Below are 10452 nucleotides of genomic sequence, written 5' to 3'. Positions count from 1 at the left end.
AAAAAGTCAAAATTATTTGTGACATAGAGAACACATTTTGGATGTATTTATTAATGGGGCAATTTTTTTTATTGAGCAGTGAACAGTTTCAATAATTCTCATTTGTTTATACCAAAAAGTAGGTATTGCCACGTTTGCCAGGGGGAGCCTAGCGAAGCATGGATTGATCCTAGGATGTTACCAACCAACCAACACGAGAGAACGTGAAAAAAGATGGAAGGAGGTAAAGGTGAGCAGAGTCAAGAGTCTCTCCATGAGCTGCTGTGAAATGGTCATGAGAAAAAACAACAACAAAAAAACAGGGTTGTTCCTCTTTACTTCTGGGCAGGGATCATGCTGTCGATGGCCTCTCCCTTCTCCAGCTTCTTCTCCATCTCCACCATCAGCTTGACACCATCAACCACCATCTGGACCTGATCCACCTCGGAAGATCCCAGACGATCGGCGTTGGAGATGTCGAAAACACCACCGACGGACGCGGTGTCGACGCCGCCTTTAGAGGAGAGGATCAGGGCAGATGTTTTGAAGAGCAAATCGGGGACTCGGGAAGAGCCACGTTCATACCTGTGCCACGCTTCTGCAGACGCAGCCTGGTGAGGATCTCGTCAAACTTGGCGTGTGTGCTCAGTTTAGGCAGCTTGACGTGGACGCCGCCACGCAGACCGGTTCCCAGGTTAGAGGGGCAGGTCAGGATGTAGCCCAAATGCTTGTTCCACATGAAACCATGGTTGTGCTTCTTGAAGATCTCCTCAATCTGGCAACCCCAAAAAAAGACATGAACATGTTGCTTTTGATTCTTCTAGCCACTCTTTTCCATGGTACCTTCTGAAGGCCAACACAGAAACGCTTGAAGACTTCCCTCATGTTGCCGCCCTTCTGCATGGAGATGACACGAAGGTGATCCTCCTCGTTCACCCACACCAAGAAAGTCTTGTTGTCATTGTGCCTTGAGACAGAAGTAAAGAAAAAAAAAGCCACATATATATATATAATCTCCATTCGATTACATACAAAAGAGACTTATTTTTAAATTGTGCCCGGTTTCCTCAAAAAGGGTTTGATGGTTGCCACTCACCAGATGCCTCTGCCGTCGGGCCAGTCACGGGCCATACCAGCGCAAGTCAGAAGGGGGGAAACGGGCTTGTCAAACAGGAAGTGATCAGCAATCAGCTGCTCCTGGTCAGCATCGGTCATGGTCTTCAGGGGGTAGTACTTGCCCTTGAACTCACCATCCAGGCTGGTCAGAGCTGGTGATTTTTGGAGGAACATAGGGATCAGCATTTCTAAGCTCCGTTGCTTTTCATGAGATCATCAGCCTTTGTGTTTCCCGTCCAAATGTTTGAACGCATCGGGTCGTACCCTCAACGGACAGCTTCTCGATAATTCTGCGCTCGCCACGGCTGTTGTGGGGCGGCAGGGTGAAGCCCTTGATGCTGCGGCCGGTACGGACGCGGCTGGACAGAACGTAGTTGGGGTCCAAGTCGTCACCACCCTATTGACAACAACAAAGTTAGTGTCAAGTTTTAGTTGAGGTTGTTTTCACCAAACCACCTTCAGGTTCTCGAAGTTCAGGTCAGTTTTGTGGAGGTCGTTGGGGCCGTATCCACTGTGACGGTCGGAGATGATGGGGTCCAGCAGATCTTTGAAAACCTCATAGGACTCCTCATCGCCAGCCACGCAGCCAACAGTCATGATGAAGGGGTGACCTAAGGAACACATTGGTTGAGTTGAAGATCCAATCTTTTCCATTTACTGATGCATTTGTCATACCGGGGTTGTCAACGCCGGTCTGGATGACATCGTCCAGGGTGTAGCCGCTAGGTGTCTGCTTGTCCCTCAGCTTGCCATACATATCCTTGGTCAGAACCTTGGCCATGTGGTTGTTGTGCTTGGACAAGTCAGGAAACTCTTCCTCAACTTTGTAGTTGAGCTTGAAGTTGTTGTGGGTGTTTCCGAAAGGCATGGTTGCTTTTCTCACACTGCCAACAGAAGCGAACGTCAGAAAGCGGATACGATTATCATCTGAAAAATGACATGATATGGAATCGCTCAAAAGAGACAGCTGCACTTGTTTTATGGGCCTCGCAGGAATCTTGGTTCCAATGTATCATATGTCCACTTAAAATAGAGTCTGTTGGGAAGCTATTTGTAGCTGGGTCACGTCCGCCGCTAAGTGAGTTGCCCTTTGGAAAATTCACAACCTTGTTCTCATTCTACTGCTTAGCACGAACTCTTTACATGAGAAAACGTTTGTATCTTGCTTGGGATCAAATGATGTCCAAGTTAAGATGGCGATATAGGACTGGAAAGCTGCAGCAGCCGTGCCTTTCTCAACTCATTCAAGTTGATATCGTTGACGTGTGTCACCGTCAATGGCACCGAACGAGTTCCGTTTTCGTCTATAGGGACATATTTGACTTGCGATCCAAACTAATGCATGCAGTGACATTTAATCAACTGGAACCAATTGGATCATTACAAAGGACTTTTTGGAACGGCTTGATCTTTCCATGAGAATCGACAAATGTATGCCAAACGGTCTTGAGCCGCCAAAAGAATAGACAGAATACAGTAAAAAAAAAAAAAAGTCCCGCAACCCTAAAACCATTTCATATGTGGCCTGCCTTCAGTCAAAAATCATCGAATCCATGCAGCATCATAGCAAATATCTTATTGGCATCTGACATCCTTCTCAGAATCCTCAAATACGCCATCTTCATCCTCCTTGCTGAATCGACCCAAGAAAATGTCATATTTACCTGCACACTAGACAAGAATAGAGGTAACAGTCCTTGGGATCAGATCCTGTTCACTGCGGCCAAATTAGGGGTCACCCGGATTTGCGGGGCTTTGCTCCCTGTTTATATACCGGGGCTGACACCCAAGCCTTGCGCTTGCCATTTTAGTGCCTGCTCCGCCTGCTGTGATTGGCCAAGGCCTGTGCACGAATACCGGGATACAAACTTTAGGACAGGGGCACACCGCAGGCAGCCAAGAAGGACGCCCACAGCTGTAGCAACAGGCAACCGCCCATACATAGCACCAATGGATGGCAGTGAAGGATTGATAGGAAAAAAGCTGAGCAAGGTTCTTGCTCTGGGTCTGGGTGTCAGGTGTGAAAGTTGGGAAGGGTCGGTGGACTTTTTCCATTCATCCGCATTAGCTTAAGTAAATACGGCCGGAGGAAATATTTAGCCATCAGATCACTGCCATTTAAAACATTGTTAACTGTTTTTCTTTTTTAGCTTTTAGCCATGTTAAAATGCTCATTTAGCACCCGGAAAATTCACCCTACTTTTTCATGGCACTGCATATATCAGGTTGGTGACTCTATAGGTGCCAAATCCAAATGAGACCTTTTCAGCCATCCGTACAATTCCGCTCATCACGTCAAAATGAATACAAGCCATTCGAAACAGACTCCGACGAGACACGTATTCTCTATTACAAAATAGCGACAATCGTATAAGATTCATTTTTCTTCTTCGGTTACAGGGTGAAAATGATAGTGGTGGGTGCTGCCAACGACACCATATACCAGCGGCTGACATTTGAGTCGCCGCCACTCAGGGTAGCGCTGTGATGTATGTACTGTGCATTCCGCAAATAACACCGACGCACTTCCTGACAACATGCAATGTACCATCAAGATATAGAAATGAAACGCATATACAGCTTGTCGCTTGGAAAGGAATGCACGCCAACTGCACTGACCTAGGTCAGAATAGCTCAGTGTCAAGCTGCATCTGGGTCCATTGCATACCACGAGCAAATTTTTAGATATGTTCAGGACTAAAGTCTCTCAAGTGATATTTGACTGCACGGGAAAGTAACACTAGAGGCTTGGCAAGGACAAACAATGACGTGCAAAGCCTCTATAAATAATAATACTTGAATAGAACACCATATTTAAGGGTTCAACCCCGCTCGCATAAAATCAAACACCTGTTTGTTGGCTACTACTGAGAGAACACAAATGCAAAATAAAGATAAATATCAATCATGATGGATGGCAAGTTACGGCTCCGATTTTACTCGACTTACTCCAAAAAGTCAAATTTGAAATGGAAACACTTTGTTTTTCCCCCAGCTGGAGCATGGCGCTATAGTGGCAAAATCTTTCCACTTGGTGTCTTTGTAACTAAAACCAGCAGGAGTCACATGTCCGTCCATCTTGTGGACAAGGAATGCTATAATTACTATATCAGGCTCGCTTGCTTGGCTTCGCCTCCACCCACCTTGCCCTGACAAGCATGAACTCATCCCCCGACCCTGATTTAGTTTCATCCCATCAGTCCACTAGCCACCTTCTCAAAATGTATTATTTGACATGGTCAGCTGCACACTGAGTATTGAATGAGGTGAATCTTCAAATGCAAATGAATACTTGGCAAGCTTTACAAATCCCAATTCAGAGTGGCAGGCTGGCTGGTGGTATCTTCTTTGGCACCTGGTGAATATTTTCAAGCGTGAGGGCATGAGAAAGCGAGCCAGGAGAGACTGGAATATCAAAAGGGCCTTTGGCACAGGATGCTCAAAAGCTATTAGCACCAAGGGATGTTCGGAGAGCCGTGCTGCTCTGTCAATGAAAGATGCACTTATGCAACCCCAAACATATCTTGTGTGTTCGTTTTTTTCCATCCTGCCTGCCAGTGGCCCAATAGTCCAGTTGGGATCAACTACTGTATACTTCAAGGTCATACTACAATTAATAGAATAGAAATGTATTTTGTGGAATACAATTTAAAACTGAAGCTTAATAAATATGTACTTATTTATTTGGTCATTTATTTTTGATTTATTCATATTTTTATGATAAATATTTTTCTATATTTGAGAACTATTTGTTAGCGCTTACATTGGGGTTATAGGATTGATCTTATCAGTATGGAGTTCCTTTGAAGCCATGAAGGTATGTCTCCTGTTGTTCAACTGCTTGAAGTGGATCGCCTCATAAATCATCAGGCAGCGTTGTTATGTAACACCCATTAAGCAAAGAGACGAGAACTTCGGAACACAGCTACTTTATGAGCAGGCACAACATTTCTCCTAACAAGCTGTTTGACCTTTAACGTCTCCTCCGCGGATTCATCAAGTCATCCAGTCGACGTTCCTAGGAGAATTCCCTCACGCGATAACGAATCCTCAGAGGAGAAAAGACCTGAAAGGTCACGCCACATCCGAGGACTTGTTTTGTTGTCGTTGCATCACAAGCTGATGATGATGATGATGGCAACCAATATTTCAGTCTCTTCTGAATCCTGCAACACAACTGAACAAATTGGTGGCACTTGGGTGCGTGTGTCATTGTGACGTGGCTGTTACTGTTGTGAGCCAGGGCAGGGCGCTGTCCAAGGTCCTGGGATGGACGAGCGGGCACGTGATTCCAGACTGCCTGGACAATGCAAAAAGTCATAGTAGAGCAAGAATGCTTTCAACTCAGTATTCTTCAAATGTCCTTCTTGCCACGGGCCGGAAATCAATATGTGCGCCCCCAAAACGTAGTGAAATCTTTCTGCTTCATCGCCGGAATATTTCCCTAAGAAACACAACAAAGGATTTAACAGTATAAACATGTTAATGTTGGACCAAAAATAAATAATAAACATTTCATGTAAACTCTACAGGGAAATATGATTGTTTTAAAACGTTCAATTTATGTTTGTGTTCAGAAATAGTCGCAAAATATTACAGTGGCATTCTGTGCTATTGTGTGTGTGTGTGAGTGTGTGTTTGTGTGCGCATGTGCGCTGGATCATCCAATTTGGGGTATAAAAGAGAGCTGAAGGGCTGGCATGGGGACTCAGGTGTATGCACCTGACACAGGTGAGTCTTGACTAGTTGACTTTGACTAAACAGCCACACCCACGGCCACAGCCACGCATGCCCACACTGCTCTCACTCAGGATCTTCATGAGCACTTCCATTTTATTCAATGATAACGACGTCATATTGAAAGTTCAACGATTGAATGTGATTTGTCGTTAGGGGACATGAGCGAAGCCGCGTCGGGGAACGCCAGCGCCGTCATCCAGTACCGAGACTCGCTGGGCAAAGCGGTGGCCAAGAACCTGCTGGTGCTTGCCATGGGACTGTCCATCAACTACATCAACGTGGGCCTCATCTACACCTTCTGCAAGCACCAGGTAAGACACCATCTTGGACTTTTGGGGATGTGTCATATGCACCTGGATTTTCCCATCTCTGTTCAGATCTTCTACTCGGACCCTCGCTATATCCTGTTCTTCCATCTGGCTGTGAATGACATGATCCAGACGACCATGAGCCTCATCCTCTTCTTGATCAGTTACATCCTTTACAGGATCAGCGTGTCGGCGTGCGCCGCTATACTCCTGCCGGCCGCCCTCACCAACGAGAACACGCCCCTCAACCTGGCGTGCATGGCGGCCGAGTGTTACATCGCCGTGTGTCTTCCGCTTCAGCACGCTCGCATCTGTACGGTCAGGAGAACTCTGGCCCTCATCGCCTTGATCTGGACCTGCAGCCTCATCTCCACCCTGCCGGACCTCTTTGTAACCCTGGCCACCGAGCCGCTGGAGTACTTCTCATCTCGGGTCTTCTGCACGCGACTAAACGTCTTCCCCAATCCGCTGCTGGCTGAGAAGCAGAAATATGCCTACCTTGTATACCTTTTTCTTGTATGGCCGGTCATTTTCTTCACGTACTTTAAGGTTTTCTTCGTGGCCCAATCGGCCAGCAAGGATGCCAAGAAGGCTCAGAGGACCATCATGCTGCACGGTTTTCAGCTTCTGCTGTGCATGACCACGTATGCGGTCCCAGCGCTCCAGCAAGCTTTGTTCCGCTGGTTCCCCAAGAACTACAAAGACTCTTTGTTCGGCTGCTTCATCCTCATTCAGGTCCTGCCCCGCGCCATCAGCCCCATCATATACGGCGTGAGGGACAAGCGCTTCAGGAGATACTTCAAACGCTACTTGCTCTGCAACGGCGGCCCTGACTCAGCAGAAATCAAAAGCGAGAACAACGGCACAGCACCAGCACATTAACTAACTACAACTGTGTGTGTGTGTGTGTGTTGAAATTGATGCTCCGCTGCAGACAACACCAAATTTCATTTCTGCATCAAGTAAAAAAGTCCAAACAAAGTCACTTGGTTGAAATTCTCCTTCAATAAAACAGGCACTTTCTGCTGAAGTCTTCCTTCTATTTCTGAAATGAAAGCCTAACGTTTGATGCACACGCAGCCTCCCTCCTTTTATGACATCACAGATTTTGGGATGGCCCTGTGCCACCCGCATCGAGTCGAGTCAAATTTATACAGGCCCTAATCACAGAAACCAAAAGGTTTTCACATGCCAAATATTAACAACATGCCCTGAGGCCAAGGGAAAACTCCCAAATCTCTATAGCTTCGAGATCATTTGGAGGTCACCATCAGGTCCTACTTTTGAGCCTTATAAAAACGTCCGGGGGGAATTTCAAAAATCGTCCGGGATTTGGTTGGACTGCCTCAAACATAATACAATACACTCTGTTCCAAAAAAAACCCCGGATTTCCCCGGCAACATGGCAGAATGGTTTATAAAGCTCGATTCAAATAGACATAGCGCATCTTTGACAACTTGCAGAAAAGACACTGAGGGGGATTGCCGCTAAAAAAAAAAAAAAAAAGCTTACTGTGCCTTTAAGAATCTGGACAGCAGCTTGCATGGCCTTGTTTACGTTGCAACACACTGGGTGTGGTGTGCACACACTCACACTGCAATAAATGTCCTAAAGAACTTCCTGCTTGAAACACAACACACATTGTTGCCTGAACCATGAGTGCCGCTGAGTGGAAAAAGAAATGTGAGGAGGAGTGGAATCTGCAGGGCCTGCCGGCACCACAGAGCCTGGACTGGAAGTCTGTGCATGAAGCCAAACCATTTGGGAGGAATCTGCTCAAGAACCCGTCTCCTCATGGTAACTGTAACACAACTGTACTAGCTTACTTGAGCAAGCCATTGTGTTCCCATGACTGAGTGTGACTTTTGGGATGATTCGTTTGCAGGTAGAACCTGACTGAGGAATTCCACTTTTGTAATTTGTCTTTATGATCAAACACTTCATTGAAATGTGATTTAGGAGCTGTAAAAGAATGTGGTTTGATCCAAAATGTTTCTAGGGTATTTTCAAACCCAAAAATGAGCACAGGGGAGAGTGTTTGGTTTTATACAACATCTTGCAAAACCTTTGGCCTTTTGTCATTCCCATTTAAAAATGTGAGTTGAGTTGATTAAAAAAAAACCATTTTGTCTACAATAAAGTCTAAATAAGTCGACACTAAAATTACAAAAGTCCTCAGATTCGTTGCATGTCACTTTTTTTTTTTGAAAAGCTAGTCAAGTGAGTAATTCACTTAATGTTGTGATCAAATGTGTTGACTTTGCATGTTCTCCCTCCCTATGATTGCATGGCTTTCCTCCCACATTCCAAAAACATGCCCTCTAAACTTCCTTTACGTGTGATTTTGGGTTTGGCTTTGTAATATTTGCTAACTCAACAGGTGTGGCCTTTGCCCTTTTGTCCTCAATGCACAGGGTTGAGTAAAGATATGGCTCCACCTGAAGCCGACTTGCCAGAATTTCCCATGCGTGGCCCTCCCGTTTTCCAACCGGAAGGTAATGACACTGATTTGCACGTCTGTCAAGTGTGTGATTTCATTCGAAAATTTCAATTTGAAGGTGACTTCACTGGCTGGACCACCAACATAGAGGTTCTCCCTCAAGATACCAGTGGCATTCCAGCAGGGGCTGTGATCTGTGCTTTACCGCAGTACAGGTAATGTGTGGAGCAGATGGTAAGGGAGGAATAGAATCCATTTATATTTACATTTAGCATCATGATATGCAAAATACATATTCTCTTTTTTTGTCAGTTGGTTTACACTGGAGCAGACGCTGGACCTAAAGGCAGAAGGTCTTTGGGATGAGCTGCTGGATGAGTTTCAACCAGAAATAGTCATTCAAGACTGGTGGGTGACTCACCCATCATGGACAGTGTGCAACATTATCATATGGTTTCTTATGAACCTGGTTTGTGTTTGCAGCCTGAAATGAAATGAATCTATTATTATTATTGAACTAGGTATGAGGAGAGTCAACTGCATCGGTCAATCTACCAACTCCATGTGAAGTTATTGGGTGCGGACAAAAGCACGGTGATCTCCGAGCACTCTGTCAACCCCACTGAGGACTTGAGCGTCTATTCCCTCACGTGGAAGGAGGTAAGTTCCTTTTGCCTCCACCCAATGTGCTCTTTGGGTTTGATGTGTTTTTCATTGCCTGCCTCTCTGTTGACCTGTAGGTGTCACACGTGTTCTCTGGCTATGGCCCGGGAGTGAGGTACATTCACTTCTTGCACAGAGTGAAGAACCAATTTTTGAATGGCTTCTACGCCACAAGGTTTACTGGCAGCTCGGTTATTGTCAAAGCACTCAAAAGCAGCTCATAGACGCATCTTTTCTCAATAGGCTGCTGGGATTTCCTCAGATGATAGATTATAGCAATACATTGGCTGCCTTGCTAGGCTTCACAGAAGCAAAAGAAAACTTTAGACAAATTGAATAAAATGTGCAGACTTTTCTTCCCAAACTGAAACAATTCCCTTTTTGATGCTCCGTGTTTCCCATACGTATCCTATATTATATTGCATGCTAGACATTAGGGCCATGACCTTTGTGACTGAAAAATAAAATGGCCCTGGTAGGCAACTCTTGCTAGAATATGTTACACATGGAATGGAATGGATTTTTTTCCTCTCTTCTCTTCTCTTCTTTTCTATTCTGTTGTGTGGTTGCCCTGCTGGGCCATGCAATTACGCACACCAAACTTGATCAAACAAATTATAATGTACGTATGCAATCTCTAAAACGTTTGCATTCAATGATTAAGCACTAGGTATAATGTAAGTTGGTAATACATTTGGGACAAATCCTGCAGATTCAATGTAGCTCACCTTTAAACCAAAGCATATAGTTTACGTTAGTCTATTTATTTACACGGGCCATGCCGAAAGAAATACGATCTAGAAGATTTATAAGAATGGAAAAGAATGAATCTGAACCGAGTCACAATGAATCTCGTATGTACACGCTGATCCTGATCATTTTCGCATCCATTCAATGATTCATTCGAGTTGGGACAACTGGGAGGAGGAGACAGTGTGCGCGTCGTCACGTGACCAAGCATCAGCGTCCACCGGCAAAGTTTTTTTCCGCGACTTTTCCTCTAAGACGATCCGGCATAGTCGACATCTTGCATACTTGCAACAATGTCACCTGTCAACGGAGCTGTACCATAAAACCAGAAGGTAAGAGACTTAACAGACGATGTCTTACGCTGGTCCTGGAGAAGTGCGCAAATGGACTGGAGCCACAGCTGACTTTGGGCAGTAGGTAGGTAGGCAGGTAGGTAGGTACTAGGTTGGTAGGTT

The 10452-nt window shown here is 45.3% G+C and overlaps 3 protein-coding genes across 3 annotated transcripts; 2 read left to right on the top strand and 1 right to left on the bottom strand.

Moving 5' to 3' along the window:
* Window positions 1-31: 31 nt before the first annotated feature.
* Window positions 32-2919, bottom strand: ckma (creatine kinase, muscle a). The gene is made up of 8 exons (XM_061299398.1): window positions 2760-2919; window positions 1771-1979; window positions 1552-1706; window positions 1360-1492; window positions 1076-1247; window positions 823-946; window positions 565-754; window positions 32-493 (listed from the first exon to the last, which is right to left on the bottom strand). Exons 2-8 carry the CDS (start codon window positions 1961-1963, stop codon window positions 315-317), a joined length of 1146 nt encoding a protein of 381 aa, XP_061155382.1. The 5' UTR covers window positions 1964-1979; window positions 2760-2919; the 3' UTR covers window positions 32-314.
* A 3074-nt stretch (window positions 2920-5993) lies between these two features.
* Window positions 5994-7084, top strand: LOC133168437 (odorant receptor 131-2-like). The gene is made up of 2 exons (XM_061300006.1): window positions 5994-6146; window positions 6213-7084. Exons 1-2 carry the CDS (start codon window positions 5994-5996, stop codon window positions 7023-7025), a joined length of 966 nt encoding a protein of 321 aa, XP_061155990.1. The 3' UTR covers window positions 7026-7084.
* A 620-nt stretch (window positions 7085-7704) lies between these two features.
* On the top strand, window positions 7705-9749 carry nccrp1 (P1, F-box associated domain containing). The gene is made up of 6 exons (XM_061300108.1): window positions 7705-7941; window positions 8559-8639; window positions 8703-8799; window positions 8897-8992; window positions 9106-9244; window positions 9325-9749. Exons 1-6 carry the CDS (start codon window positions 7800-7802, stop codon window positions 9469-9471), a joined length of 702 nt encoding a protein of 233 aa, XP_061156092.1. The 5' UTR covers window positions 7705-7799; the 3' UTR covers window positions 9472-9749.
* Window positions 9750-10452: the final 703 nt, after the last annotated feature.

Source organism: Syngnathus typhle, linkage group LG15 (genome assembly GCF_033458585.1).
Source record: "Syngnathus typhle isolate RoL2023-S1 ecotype Sweden linkage group LG15, RoL_Styp_1.0, whole genome shotgun sequence".
NCBI classification, from domain to species: Eukaryota; Metazoa; Chordata; class Actinopteri; order Syngnathiformes; family Syngnathidae; genus Syngnathus; species Syngnathus typhle.
This window is presented reverse-complemented; position numbering and strand designations above follow the sequence as displayed.

Bases quoted from the DNA above. Each gene is read 5' to 3' on its own strand.
- nccrp1 (XM_061300108.1), top strand. From the start codon at position 7,800: ATGAGTGCCGCTGAGTGGAAAAAGAAATGTGAGGAGGAGTGGAATCTG. The intron at 7,942-8,558 runs GTAACTGTAACA...CTCAATGCACAG, and splicing joins CAAGAACCCGTCTCCTCATG to GGTTGAGTAAAGATATGGCT. The intron at 8,640-8,702 runs GTAATGACACTG...TTCAATTTGAAG, and splicing joins TCCCGTTTTCCAACCGGAAG to GTGACTTCACTGGCTGGACC.
- LOC133168437 (XM_061300006.1), top strand. From the start codon at position 5,994: ATGAGCGAAGCCGCGTCGGGGAACGCCAGCGCCGTCATCCAGTACCGA. The intron at 6,147-6,212 runs GTAAGACACCAT...ATCTCTGTTCAG, and splicing joins ACACCTTCTGCAAGCACCAG to ATCTTCTACTCGGACCCTCG.
- ckma (XM_061299398.1), bottom strand. From the start codon at position 1,963: ATGCCTTTCGGAAACACCCACAACAACTTCAAGCTCAACTACAAAGTT. The intron at 1,248-1,359 runs GTACGACCCGAT...AAAAATCACCAG, and splicing joins CGAGAAGCTGTCCGTTGAGG to CTCTGACCAGCCTGGATGGT. The intron at 494-564 runs GTATGAACGTGG...TCTCCTCTAAAG, and splicing joins TCTGCAGAAGCGTGGCACAG to GCGGCGTCGACACCGCGTCC.